This window comes from Tachysurus vachellii, chromosome 2, assembly GCF_030014155.1.
Source record: "Tachysurus vachellii isolate PV-2020 chromosome 2, HZAU_Pvac_v1, whole genome shotgun sequence".
Lineage (NCBI taxonomy): Eukaryota > Metazoa > Chordata > Actinopteri > Siluriformes > Bagridae > Tachysurus > Tachysurus vachellii.
Genome location: NC_083461.1, coordinates 39,498,461 through 39,513,460, shown reverse-complemented (window position 1 = coordinate 39,513,460; position 15,000 = coordinate 39,498,461). Strand labels below are relative to the sequence as shown.

The window sequence follows — 15,000 nt, the reverse complement described above, 5'->3', positions numbered from 1 at the left end:
TGTGTGTGTGTGTGTGTGTGTGTGTGTGTGTCTTAAACAGATGTGTGACCCAAGAAAAATGGAAATCCTTAGAACTGAAGGCGGTGGTCAGTGTTGGAGGAAAACCCATCAGACCATTTGTGGAAGGAGATGCTTCATATTACACATGAAGTTCTGGAGCTTTTTCCTCACACACACACACACACACACACACACACACACACACACAGATGATGAATGGTCCTCCAGTGTGTTAACTGTGGGTGTGAAACTGAGCTGATAGCCTCCCGAGCTGATCTTTATCCGCTCCCTCGTTCTTCTGCTCTTCCCAGTTCTCGGGTTCTGATGGTTCTGTCGATTAGAAGAACAGCAATTCTACAGCAATTCTAATCTTTTATTGATCCACATACTCTCCGCTGTTACATTCTACTGTGTTCTATGTGATTCAATTCTGCACAATTAAAGTCTATTCTATTCTCTTCTTATCTACTCTATTTCTGTCCAGCTCTAGATTGGTTGTCGTTCCAGATCCTCTTCTTCTATTGTTTTGCATTATTCTCTCTCCCTTCTGCTCTATTCTATTCTCTTCTCTTTGCATTATTAACATATCTATCCTGAAAATTGACTCTCAACTCGACTCATGACTTGACTCACGACTCGAATCACGACTCGTGTGTGACATATGTTTCAGAAAGACGTAATTTTCTCTGAAATTTCTGTTATAGAGGAGACGTGTTACATATTGTCATTACAGTCTTGTGTGTGTGTGTGTGTGTGTGTGTGTGTGTGAGAAATTCATCTTATACACCACATGTATTAGAGGTTATTCACCCACAGACTCCTGGCATTTAAGCTCGAAAAGGCCAATTTGTATAAAGGTTGTAATCCAATTTGTGGCGGATAATCAGGATTATAAATCATACCTTCATTTTAATGCTAATTCATTATTGTTTAAAGGCAAAGCAGATTATTTCTGATATCTCACATGCTAACGTTAATGCTAACATTAATGAATTCAGCACGATATTCGACGTAGCAAGAGTAGTTGGTTGCTACTGTTATGAGAGCCATGAGGGCTCCCTCTGCAGGCCAGCAGAGGGAGCCCTCATGGCTCTCATAACAGCTACATGCTAAAGGTTCACTGGGATTCTGCATGAATGCTAATCAGAGCTTCATGCTAATGGGTTTTATTATTATTATTATTATTATTATTATTATTATTATATTAATCTAAATGATCATATAAAAATAAAATAAATGTATTTAGTTTTTGTGTTGTGTGTTTGTTTCATTTACTGGGTTGATTTATGTAAGAATGCTTTTTGTTAGTTTTATCATGTTTATCTGAACTGAATCGGGTGTGTGACTGTGTTTAGATTGGTGTGTGTGTGTGTGTGAGTGCAGTTGTGTATTAGTGTTCTAGTAAAATACACAGTGACTATAGATAACCCTGTGATCTGGACCTGCACTACGGTCAGCGCTGACGTTCTGGGGAATTAATCGCCACTTTCTGACCAATCAGAATCCAGAACTCGGCAGCGCTGTGACTGTGAGATTTTATCGGCCCGTCACATCGACTCCCAGGAAATCGGATCGTCTGTGTTGTCTCTTTCCTGTCACTCTTAATTTAAATCGAGTTCACATTAAAGAAGCAGCTCTGTGACTTTAAAACACACTGTGAAGTAGAGAGAGAGAGAGAGAGAGAGAGAGAGAGAGAGAGAGACACTGTGAAGGAGAGGTAGTGAGAGAGAGAGAGAGAGAGAGAAAGACAGACACACTGTGAAGTAGAGAGAGACAGAGAGAGACACTGTGAAGTAGAGAGAGAGAGAAAGACAGACACACTGTGAAGTAGAGAGAGAGAGAGAGAGAGAGAGAGAGACACTGTGAAGTAGAGAGAGAGACACTGTGAAGTAGAGAGAGACACTGTGAAGTAGAGAGAGAGAGAGAGAGAGAGAGAGAGAGAGACACTGAAGTAGAGAGAGAGAGAGAGAGAGAGAGAGACACTGTGAAGTAGAGAGAGAGAGAGAGAGAGAGAGAGAGAGAGAGAGAGAGAGAGAGAGAGACTGTGAAGTAGAGAGAGAGAGAGAGAGAGAGAGAGAGAGACACTGTGAAGTAGAGAGAGAGAGAGAGACACTGTGAAGTAGAGAGAGAGAGAGAGAGAGAGAGAGAGAGAGAGAGAGAGAGAGAGACTGTGAAGTAGAGAGAGAGAGAGAGACACTGTGAAGTAGAGAGAGAGAGAGAGACACTGTGAAGTAGAGAGAGAGAGAGAGAGAGAGAGAGAGAGGGAGAGAGACACTGTGAAGTAGAGAGAGAGAGAGAGAGACACTGTGAAGTAGAGAGAGAGAGAGAGAGAGACACTGTGAAGTAGAGAGAGAGAGAGAGAGAGAGAGAGAGAGAGACACTGTGAAGTAGAGAGAGAGAGAGAGAGAGAGAGAGAGACACTGTGAAGTAGAGAGAGAGAGAGAGACACTGTGAAGTAGAGAGAGAGAGAGAGAGAGAGAGAGAGAGAGGGAGAGAGACACTGTGAAGTAGAGAGAGAGAGAGAGAGAGACACTGTGAAGTAGAGAGAGAGAGAGAGAGAGAGACACTGTGAAGTAGAGAGAGAGAGAGAGAGAGAGACACTGTGAAGTAGAGAGAGAGAGAGAGAGAGAGAGAGAGAGAGAGAGAGACACTGAAGTAGAGAGAGAGAGAGAGAGAGAGAGAGACACTGTGAAGTAGAGAGAGAGAGAGAGAGAGAGAGAGAGAGAGAGAGAGAGAGAGACTGTGAAGTAGAGAGAGAGAGAGAGAGAGAGAGAGAGACACTGTGAAGTAGATAGAGAGAGAGAGAGACACTGTGAAGTAGAGAGAGAGAGAGAGAGAGAGAGAGAGAGAGAGAGACTGTGAAGTAGAGAGAGAGAGAGAGACACTGTGAAGTAGAGAGAGAGAGAGAGACACTGTGAAGTAGAGAGAGAGAGAGAGAGAGAGAGAGAGAGAGAGAGAGAGACACTGTGAAGTAGAGAGAGAGAGAGAGAGAGAGAGACACTGTGAAGTAGAGAGAGAGAGAGAGAGAGAGAGAGACACTGTGAAGTAGAGAGAGAGAGAGAGACACTGTGAAGTAGAGAGAGAGAGAGAGAGAGAGAGAGAGAGAGAGAGAGAGAGAGAGAGAGAGAGAGAGAGAGACACTGTGAAGTAGAGAGAGAGAGAGAGAGAGAGACACTGTGAAGTAGAGAGAGAGAGAGAGAGAGAGAGAGACACTGTGAAATAGAGAGAGAGAGAGAGAGAGAGAGAGAGAGAGACACTGAAGTAGAGAGAGAGAGAGAGAGAGAGAGAGAGAGAGAGAGAGACACTGTGAAGTAGAGAGAGAGAGAGAGAGAGAGAGAGAGAGAGAGAGAGAGAGAGACACTGAAGTAGAGAGAGAGAGAGAGAGAGAGAGAGAGAGAGAGACACTGTGAAGTAGAGAGAGAGAGAGAGAGAGAGAGAGAGAGACACTGAAGTAGAGAGAGAGAGAGAGAGAGAGAGAGAGAGACACTGTGAAGTAGAGAGAGAGAGAGAGAGAGAGGGAGAGAGAGTGCTTAGCTGTCAAACACCATGTCTATATTAGGGAATGAAAGAGCTAAACACTGAGAGAAAAGCACTAGACCTTGTTTTCCTTAGCAGAGGCCTAAAGACACAGTTGAGTCACTGTTACAGCGGTTCCAAGGGCCTCCTTTACCCAGATGTGTAGAAAAAAGTAAGTTGTCTAAAAGACGCCACTCCCAAGTTTTGTGTTTTCACAGGCTGGCATGTACTCCAGGAATGTCTGTGACAGAACGTCGAGACGGTTTAATTATTTATTTTTTTCATATTTGACAGTTTGCATAAGGATGCTTGTACAGTTACAGGGTTCAACTGTTTAGGACGAGAAGAAAAAAATATTGCAAACAAAAGGTCAGGAGCCAAAACATTGCAGCAATCCACCAACAAGCTGGCCCAGAGTCGTAGACCTTTACATGACGACGTGCCTGTTTTTAATCAAAACCAACTCGCAGACGTCAAACAGAGAGAGAGAGAGAGAAAGAGAGAGAGAGAGAGAGAGAGAGAGAGAGAGAGAGGGGAAGTAGTGAACTCTGAGAAATCTGTGGGAGGACAGAGAGGGCAGAAAGTAGAGAGAATAAGCAGATGACTGCAAATAAAAAAAAGACAGAGATTGCAAGAAGAGAGAGACTGAGAGAGGGAGAGGAAGAGAAAGACATGACTCAGTCTTGGAAATTGTCTAGAGAGCATGGAGCAGTAGAGGAAGAGAGCAGTCATATCTGCGTCAGCTAAAACCCGCTAATACGATCAAGATGAGTGTCTGCTGCTGCTGCCGCTGCATCTCGCGTCGATTCGCTCAGGCTTTATTCCTCCCTTTTTTGATAATCCTCTGCCTGTCTGTGGCCTAGTCGAAAACAGCCACCGCACCTGATCAGGGAAGTCTATTGAAACGGAGGAGATGGGATCAGGAGGTCGAGGAACGGAAAGAACCTTTGACTTTGTGGAAGTTTTACATATGAAGAGCTAAAAGACGCAAATTACTTCCATTCACTGAAGTCTGGATTGAACAGTAATAATTTGTTTAGTGCTGAAACAAAGTTCTCTGTTTTCTTTTCTGCTAAAAAATGCTTTTCTGCTCCGCAACCGAGCTGTAAAAAGCTCGCCCTGGATGCTTGCGTTCCCAGTGACCCAGATGACTCCACAACAGGGACGGTTGTGTCAAGAGTGATCTCACCACCCTGGTGAGGACAGTGGGTAACAGGCCGTACCATCACCAGGACCAAACATCACTGACCATCAGAGTGACAGACAGCAGCGAGGAGAAAAAACAAGTGCTGAGGAAGCACGCTACAGAAATCCGCTTCATTTTATATCTCTGTCTCCTTCAGTAGCCATGAACAGTCATGAATAGCTCTGCATATAATCTGACAAAGAAACGGAACAACCTCCTCCTGGGATCAACCAAGTAACCAGATGTTCCCTGCAGAGAGATTCCGCTCTCCAGATGTGAGAGGAACGCTCTGATTAGGGAACGACTCCCTCGGCCGCTAACCGCCAACTTTGAGATCATCTGCGTGTAAGTCGCTAACCGCTAAATCCTCAGAGATGTCAAGAACATCACGAGCTCCTGCTGTTGCAGTGTGAAGCTCAGCTGCCTTCTCATTTGTCAGCCCAGTTCTTTGGAAAGTTAATTTCGCAAACTTTTGATGTGGAGTTAGTTTTCATGTGGAGGTTAAGTAGTACAGAGTGGTGCAGCGTTACATTTCTACTATCGAGGGGGTGGAAGTGAAATATTCACCTGATTGAACGGTCGTAAAGGGATCAGTGACTCTATAGATTTGCAGAAGGACGCATTTTTGGAGCACTTTTTATTTATTTTTTTCTATTCTTTTTTTTTAATTCATTTATCTTCAGTCGTCACTCTGTTCTTGACAGGATTGCGACGGATCCAGAGCCTGTCCTGGGAATAGATTCTGGATAGGATGCCAGTCCATCACAGGGTACACACACACACACATACACACACAAATATTTTTCCGCATTAGTTTCAAGTTTCATTGAGCAATCTTTTACTAAATACTGTATGTGTGTACAGTATATCTCTTGTGGCCAAATCACAAAGTACAAATTCTTACCAGATGTAAAAACATTATTCATTTCTCCCTTTTCTTTTTTTTTTTTTTTAAATATTCTTATTATACATTGCTTGATGTCCTCATTTTGTAAGGTGCCATTACTTTTGTCCTAGTGCAATATGTCTTGATTTATGGATTTCTCCTAGATTTGTTGCTCTTTTTTAAACCTTTTTACAAAATGGTTGGTAACTTTGTGTGAATATGAAATACATTTTAAAAAATAAGTAAACAAACAAAGAAATAAATAAATAAGTGACAACCATGACCGCATAATCTGGAGGAACATTTTTCTAAACTGAAATATTATAAAAACCATGATTCTAGCTCATATCTTAACATTGTTGTGTTCCTTGCCCGACAGAGTGTGTTTATGCCACTCTGCAGTGACTAAACCCTGTCTGGCTTGTCTCGTGTCTCTTGTTTATGCACTGGATCATGAATGAACCCTTTATTGTGTACTGCCTTATATTTTAAGGGTCATATCAGGAGATAACTGGGTCAGAGTTTGGGTATGTGTAAATAGCACAGAATTGCAGAAAGCTCTTGTGGTTCTTTTTGAATAGCTGTTGATGACCACTTAGGGACGATGGGGATGATTAAACTTGACGTTAAGTGCTATGCTCACATCTGACATCTGTTAAATTTGTCAGCTTTTATGGACAAGAGACTGGAAGGCATCTCGGAATAATATGAAACTGTCTCTCTCTTCTGCTCCCCCCTCCCCTCAGGTCTGCTTTAGAACTTTGTGTGGGTGCCTGTAGCAGGGATCTATGGAATAACAGAGGTCACTGGCCATGCCTGTAGCCTTGCGCACAAGGAGCTGGGAGGATCATGTAACCCCACACTCGAGGAAACAGTACAGCTATGATGACCTTGACCTAGTTTGTTGCCATGCCGGTGTTGGAGGGACTGGTTCCCCCGCAGGTCGCAGGCAGCGTGAGAGATGCGCATCCATGCCAGAATGCTGCCGTCATCATCCTGGCTTTGATAGCTGTCCTGGGGAAGACAGGAACCAGAGGAGAACTTTATCTGGTACATTCAAGGGTATAACAGCTAGCTATGAAGGTAACAGCCAAATAGTTACCAAAGGTCACACTTTTGTTAAGGTCAGGAAATCAAAGGCAGATGAAGACAATATCCACTTGAAAGACTGTCCATCAAGTCCCAACTGTTCAGCACCCATTTCCAATCACTTTCTTTATAAAAGCTTTGATGAGACCGATGAAAAGATCACTAGCAAATCTATGGCCACATCCTCTGGCAATTCTTCAACAAATTCTGCAGAAGAACAGGCCAAGAATCTAGATTGCTCTACAACCGAAGCAGAAACCAAGTATGCCTCCAAAGATAATGCTAAAGTAAACATTGATGTGGCAACAGAATTGACAGGAAAGCCTGCAACAAGCAGTGAGCCAACAGTAGAAGGTAACAGTGGTGATCTGGTAGTAGAAGCAAGTCTGCTACATCACCAACAGGTAATGAGGCTAGGAGTAGAAGCAACAGTCAATGATACATTTGATCCGGAGGTTTCGCTTGTACCTCATGATGCCATCACAAATACTGCCCTGACCACAGAGATCAAGCAGTCTGAAGAATCTCAAATACTCAAGAATAATGTTGTTCTCCTCAATTCTAACATTCCAAATGACCAGGTAGTCACAAGTGAAGATGTTCTGCAGGCTCACAACCTTAAAGAACACACAGAACTCGAGTTTTCCTCATGCGAATCTAGAAGTACTAGTAATCCTGACACATACAGAGACTGCCACACCAAACTGGACACAATTCCCGAGTTATCCTTTACAGAGTTGGGGGAGGAAGTGCTGACTCCGATGATGGAGGACATGCCTGGCCCCCACGTTACCACAACATTAATGGGTCTTAAGGGTGCTGGAAACAATAAAGGCAGTTCTGTAGAAATGGAGATTCAGAAGGAGGCAGGAATTTTAGGAAACTTCCAAAGGAACATGGCCTTGACCTCACCAGAGTCTGAGACTTCAATTAAAAGCAGAATGGAAACCTCTCATCATGTGATGATTCTTCAGATGAATCCAAATATGGATGAGGATGACCCCAAACCTCAGGAAGTTCCTGTCAGGCTCAGAACACAGAAGGTAAGATACTCTGATTTTTTTAGCCAGGCATAATGAGCTCTGACATTCAGGAATTCATAGGAACCTGGGTTAAATAGAACAGATATGTTGATGAGATCCTCAGGAGCAGGATTGCACCTTCCGGCTGTATCAGTAATCTATAGTCTCTAGGGTCCAAGTCAAATCAGTGGGAGATTGAAGTAATTATTAAGATTCTGCTTTAAACAAGTAAAGTGATATTTAGCACACCTACGCATGCTAATCTACTGGTTTGACCTTCCTGTACAAACCTTCCGGCAACTAAAAAGCTCATATTCTCCGTTCCACACGCACCACGTGCATGAATATAATTGTATGGAAAATGAGATGGTAAGTTTTTGCCTCAGGTGAACCGTTCTACTTTTAATGTATCCTATTAATTTTAGTGCACATCCATAAAAATCCAATTTTGGAGTCACCATGTTATTTTTTCCTTTGAGCTTTATTCGTCTTATTGTGTGAGAATCTGAGGAGCCTCAGAAAGCATGAGTACTACCTGAAACTCTATGTTTTGATAGAGTGCCTTTCTCACATACTTGCAGAATTTATTTATTTTTTGTCACTCATCATCTCACTCATTTTCTACCGCTTTCCGAACTACCTCGGGTCACGGGGAGCCTGTGCCTATCTCAGGCGTCATCGGGCATCAAGGCAGGATACACCCTGGACGGAGTGCCAACCCATCTCAGGGCACACACACACACACTCTCATTCACTCACACAATCACACACTACGGACAATTTTCCAGAGATGCCAATCAACCTACCATGCATGTCTTTGGACCGGGGGAGGAAACCGGAGAACCCGGGGGAAACCCCCGAGGCACGGAGAGAACATGCAAACTCCACACACACAAAGTGGAGGTGGGAATCGAACTCCCAACCCTGGAGGTGTGAGGCGAACGTGATAACCACTAAGCCACCGTGCCCCCCCCCCCCTTTTTTTATTTCATTTTCATTTTTTATTTATTTATTTATTTATTTTTTGTCGTTCACAAAAATGATTTGTTCCTGAGAATCAGTCTTTCTTTAGGCTCCACAAACACGCAAGTCGTTGTATGTAACCAATCATGTGCTGCTAGCCAGTTGAAAAACATTGACATCATTGCGTGTGCTTGCATCAGTGGCCTGAGGGATCAGGAAAAGTTTCTAACCTTGAAAGGACCAATGTTACAAGATATAAGTTGGAGCTAAAGATGTGTGATGAGTGTGTGTATTTGTGTTATCCTTTTGTAAGCATCATAGCATTTACCATCTCAAGCTGCAGTCTAAGTCCAGTAGGTTTCTGTTTCTGCCAGCGTTGGTCTGCTCCGTCTGTTTACCCTGACATATTCCTCCCACTCTAGGGACTTACTCCAAAGCACAGCCATTATTTAGAAAGCAAAGCCTGTTAGCCTTTAGCGAGAAACCGTCCCAAACACAACAGACTGTGCTAAATAACTGCCACTTATTTTTGAGTTTTAAGCTCAAGGATAATTGGTCGAATTCTTTAAGTCAATGTGTTGTGTTTCTTGTGAGTAACAAGGCCATTTATGGAGTCCCCAGGCATCAGGACTCAGGAGACGAAGGGAATTTGGACAAACAAGAATAAATTATAACGGATTCTTTCTAAGTTTGAAAGTTTTTTGAGAGTTTTAGCCATTAGACTAAAGGATTTACTATGTACAGCCAGAGAAGCAGTACCTCAAGGATTTGCGTTGAGGCATGATGGCCAACAGGAAGTGTTAGTTTTTAAAGGCAGATGTGCTCCAACTTCTACAACGTTTATGTGGGAATATTTACGCCTTCTATTTCTTCAAGCCTGAAACCATGCAAAATAACAAGGTGATGTGGATTAGCTTTGAATTCATATAAACAACGGCATACGGAACAGACAAAGAAGGGCACCTTTATTTTGAAGGCATCAAATCTGTTTGAAGTCTGTGGCGTCAGTCAAAAGTGTTAAACAACAAAACTACGTAAGGAACAACTCAATTGCTCTTCATTAGAACTATCAACTAATGACTAGGGTTTAAAAATAAAAATTCCTACAGCATCAAGTTTTACCTTTTATGTATCTGTTCCTATAAGAACTTCGAGTTGAACTTCTCTGGATTTCAGGGTGTTCGTAATACCGTCAATTTTCACTTTAGCTTCAGTGAAGAATTAGTATTTATTCATAAATATTCATTTCTTTCAGTGAATAAAACCCATTTCATTCAGGATTATACATCTCTGATGGAGGTGTGTGTGTGTGTGTGTGTGTGTGTGTGTGTGTGTGTTTAACTAAGCAGAAATGACTCTTAATATTGAATGCGTATGGATTCCATTGTGTTTGCGTTTCCTCAGCCTCTGTGTGTGAGAAAGAGAGAGAGGTAATGAAACTAACGAAGCTGGAGTGATGATGATGAGAGTAATAGCAATAATTGTACGTTCCATAATGAGCTCTCTGGGGTTTTTTTCCCGTCCATTTGGCACTTTTAGTTTCAGCTGGTGGAATTTGCTGAAGCAGATTTGTTTCGATTTTCTGATAATGATGTCGCTGGGGGATGTGTTTGCAGATACCTGTTGCTTAATTTATATAATTTTTTTCTTTGCCTGCATTTATTATTATTATTTTTTTGTAACGTGAAGATATCTTCCTGGTCAACAAGAAGGCGGAGCTTAAGTTTAATATGAACTGGATCAAATCAGTTCATGTGATTAGAATCTTCTAACTGATGTTAGCTAGCTTGAGATTTATAGTTATTCCGGAGAATGTAGAAGATCCTGGATGGAATCCAGTAGATCCCTCAGGATTGTGATGATCATTGTCCAAACACTAGACAAACCCTTCCAAACCCTTCTTCACTTCATGGTATATAAACTAACTAGTTTAATATTCTCACCGTACACCAGACAAACATCTACACCAAGATTCTTTCTCCTTTCAGCTTGTATGAAAAGTTACAGATTAGTAAAATACTAGTTTCTATTCTCATTCTTTTGGTAGCTGCTTCCTTTAATTGCAAATCAATTTAACAGGATCATGTTTTTAAGGTTTAGACCCAAGCTAATTATCACCATTTCTCATGTTCAGGTTAGCTGCAGCATTTAGCATTTACTTCATTAACTAGAATTCAATATGAAGTTGATAAAATTGGAATTTCATGTGAAAGACATGTATTAGTTTCTAGCCACGTCGGACCTTTGCCTCGCCGCTTTATTGCTTTGTTGTACATTCTTGTAATTTAATTAGCTGTCTCATCCGCTAACAAGGTGGCTAGGGTAAAAGTTTCTCCCTCTCCCTCTCTCACTCAAGGTTACTTTGCGCTTAGCATAAGTTTCTTATCTTTCATTTGTTAACAGAATGAAAGACTGATGTTCTGCTTATATTTCTTTGACTAAGAGACCAAATATGCACCAGATTCATCATGTTTTCCTTCAGAGTGTAAGACTATGAAACGTGAAGAGCTCGGCGAGGAACGATGTAGAATTCCCAACATCCTCTCTCTCTCACTCACACACACACACACACAGTTTCCATCCCACTGAGAGACAGATGGTCATAGGCTTTAAAACACTCAACAAAATTAGGAAAGCATACAAACTCAATATGAAGTTAAAAGAAAAGTAAATTATTATCATACAGTTAAAATGCTAATCACTAGAGTCTTAGTGTTCTACACGATAGCGTGCCTCATGCTGCATGACAGCATGTACAGTGACATTTGTTTATTTATTTTTCCTCCTCTTACAGTTTCTCCTGGAAATTTATATTCACTTTTCAGATCCAGAACCAAATGGGGTCAGAACAATTCCCCTAGTCGTGGTTTGAGATAAGAAACACCTAGTTATTATTATAATAACACTGACAGCACATGCACGCTAGGTCCTGATGCGACAATTTCCTGCATTATTGGAGCTGATCAGCAGCGTGTGGAGACGAACCCCGGAGTCCAGAAGAGTCGCTCTGTAGATTACAGTATAAGCCACAGAATGGGTGTGAATTATTTCTGCTTCCTAAAAGGATGTTTTGGAATATTAGAAAGGTCAGAACGTTACTGCTAACGTCAGCCTGCTAGCTTGCCTAGGCTAACATGAATGGAATTAGAGGATGAATTTTTATTTCAGATGAGTTTTTGTGCGTAAACATTAAACACAAACGTGCTAGTTGAAATAGGCTAACATGATAAAACCAAGCCAATAATAGTTAATCTTAACCGCTAATGCTAATAGAACCTAAAGCATTATTTTAAAAGTATTCAGAATTGAGAAGTGTGAGCTAGCTAGCTCAATCAGGCTAATCTAAGAGGAGCTAGTTAATGTAACCTGACACGCTAACAATCTGAAAGAAATGTTTAGATTTCACTTCCGTGTAAGTGACAGTAAGCTAACCTGAGCAAATATGAACAGACTTCTGAGAGGATTTTTGTTCTTGCTTCCACAGCTAGCCAGCAAACAGTTTATAGGACATTTAAGAGGTTTTTGTCAGAAGACGTTTTTGCTCAGGAATGTTCTAAATTCATAATAGTGTTAGCCAGCTAGCTAACATCATCTTACCTGAAACAATTTCTGAGAGAATAATTTAAAATAATTTGCAAACTTAATTAAAGCTAAACAGCTTGGTAACAAAACTTGACAAGAATCTGATGAATCAGTGCACTGTAGCCAGCTGGCTAATGTGAGCTAAAAATGAGGGATTTCTGAGAGGGAACTTGTATATTAACTTGTAATGCTAACTAGCTAACCCATATGATCTGGGCAGTTAATTCAATTCAGCTTGCAGACATGATGTTTCTCCCCACAGACTATGACCAGCAAAGATTTTCCTGGGAAACAGGAAGAGAGGGGAATCATGGGATACGCATAATTGTGAGAACTCTTTGGGCTCGAAGTGACTCTTGGAATGTTGCCATGACAAGCTGATGACAAATAAATAAACAAGGGCTGAAGTTCTGGAAAAAAAAAGAATGCTCTTTTTCAAATTCGCCAACATGCGCTAGTCAGCATTGCTGTTATTGTTGCTTTTCTAACGTGTTGCCTGCTTATTGGCAGTACACACAGCTAGCATTTATTTTAGACTTGGACTGTGTGTGTGTGTGTGTGTGTGTGTGTGTGGTAAATCAGCTGCACACCACAAGACTGCCTGGCATCAGCAAATCCAATAGCTTTGACAGGCTAATTCAACGCTAAATGGGAAATAAATGTACAAGCCGTCACAAGATATTACAGAGGATTGGTGAGAGGCCGGGGCGCCAAACACACACACACACACAAACACACACACACACACATCACATACTTTCTCTCATCACATTTCTTCCCACTCTTTCTGATCAATATCTAAAAGGTTTTTAAGTAGGAATAGCAACTACTAGCATACCGCTAACACCACACACACACACACACACACACGAGGAACGTGTTGCGAGTAAGATCCTGAAGAAAGACAGATGAATTGAATCATCTAGGTGTCATTAGGTGAGGATTATCTGTATTTGACAAGATCACACCTAATATAAAGTCTTACTCTTAATAGACTTTTGATCATTTTGCATGTTTTATCTGATAAATGATGAGAATAAAGAGAGAATTTCACTCATAGTATCTTCCTGACTCTGCATATGAGTCACGAGGCCATTACTGAGACCGTGGGCTCTTTCTTTTAATGACTTTGGGTCAAAATTTCAGCATCCCTTCTGCCCACATGCTCGCTCACTCACTCGCTCTCACACTAATGATTATTTTGCTTTTGGTCTAAAAAATGGATTTCTGCCTCTTTGGTGTAAAAGCATCAGAGTCCTGCAAGATTCGGTCAATTTTATTACTGAGCCATTTCCTAATGGAATCCTATATGGAGTGCTTTGGTAGGAAGTGTGTCCATTTTTCTCAGGATGCTGTGCAAGTACAGAATGTTGTTTAACTACAGCATCACACACACCCACACACACACACACACACACACAGTTTTTTTTATTTGTCCTTTTTCCCATTAGTATCTTCCATTACCATAATCATTAAAAAGCTCAGTAGCTGGATTGTGAGGTCCTGGATTGTGAGGTCCTGGATGGTGAGGTTCTGGATGGTGAGGTCCTGGATGGTGAGGTCCTGGATTTTGAGTAGCTGGATTGTTAGGAGTGGGATAGTGAAGTCCTAGATGGTGAGCAGCTGGATTTAGAGTAGCTGGATTGTTAGGAGTGGAATGGTGAGGTCCTGGATGGTGAGGTCCTGGATGGTGAGTAGCTGGATTGTTAGGCGTGGGATGGTGAGGTCCTGGATGGTAAGGTCCAGGATTTTGAGTAGCTGGATTGTTAGGAGTGGGATGGTGAGGTCCTGGATGGTGAGGTCCAGGATGGTGATGGTGAGGTCCTGGATGGTGAGGTCCTGGATTTTGAGTAGCGTGATTGTGAGGCCATCTGTCATTAGCACTTTGATGATGTGATCATGTGTTGGAATGCAATTCTTGTTATATTACTGTTAGGGCGTTTGTTGCCATATTTACTTTTGAGGACATTGTTGTAGGAAACATTTGTTTCTGCTCTCTCTTTGTGAGGAACTTTGAGCCAGTATAAGGACATTTGATTTTGAACTTCATTGTGGGAACATAAGGAGTTGCCCTTTCGTTGCAAGGACGTTAACGCCACCTTGTTGTGAAGAAGATTAAAGCCACCTTGTTCTTGTGAAACCGTGATGTTTTCATGGTGAAGATGATTGACATGGTGATGTCACTACCAGGACTGTGCAATTAATCAACATATAACTTGAAATAAACTAAACAGCTCCAGTAGGAGGAGCCAAAGAGCTGTTTTTATAGAAATGCAGTCTAACTCTTGTTATAATACTTTAAACAATATCTCTAAACAGCAGGAATGACAGTATTTTATTCTCCACGCACTAAATACTGAGCCTTGTGTTCATACTGAGAAACCGTGAGCTCTTCGGTTCATATGCAAAGCTGTTCATTTTCACTACTTCTTTCCTTCCATGACACGGCCAGATTAGTTTACCTTCTAGAAACGATCCTTGTAGCTTCAGGGATGTTTCAGCATTTTTAGATTTAAGTGCTGAATAAATAACATAAAGTGCTGCAGGATGTAGAAATGATTTCACTTCAGGATTTAAATCCAGACACCAGCTCTCTGGCTTTATTAAACACACAGCTGAAATGTCAGAGGAAAGGTTAGTGCTAAGACGTGTGTGTGTGTGTGTGTGAGAGAGAGAGAGAGAGAGAGAGAGAGAGAGTGTGTGTGAGAGAGAGTGTCTGTGTGTATGTGTGAGAGTGTGTGTGTGTGTGATAGTGT

The 15,000-nt window shown here is 41.6% G+C and overlaps 1 protein-coding gene across 1 annotated transcript in view; it reads left to right on the top strand.

Moving 5' to 3' along the window:
• The first annotated feature begins 4,023 nt into the window (after positions 1-4,023).
• dlc1 (DLC1 Rho GTPase activating protein) overlaps positions 4,024-15,000 on the top strand; it is a 67,896-nt gene continuing 56,919 nt past the window's right edge. The window contains exons 1-3 of the mRNA XM_060864667.1: positions 4,024-5,047; positions 5,407-5,471; positions 6,335-7,720. Coding sequence (XP_060720650.1) covers positions 6,401-7,720 — 1,320 coding nt within the window. The 5' untranslated portion in view covers positions 4,024-5,047; positions 5,407-5,471; positions 6,335-6,400. The remainder of the gene's footprint in view (positions 5,048-5,406; positions 5,472-6,334; positions 7,721-15,000) is intronic.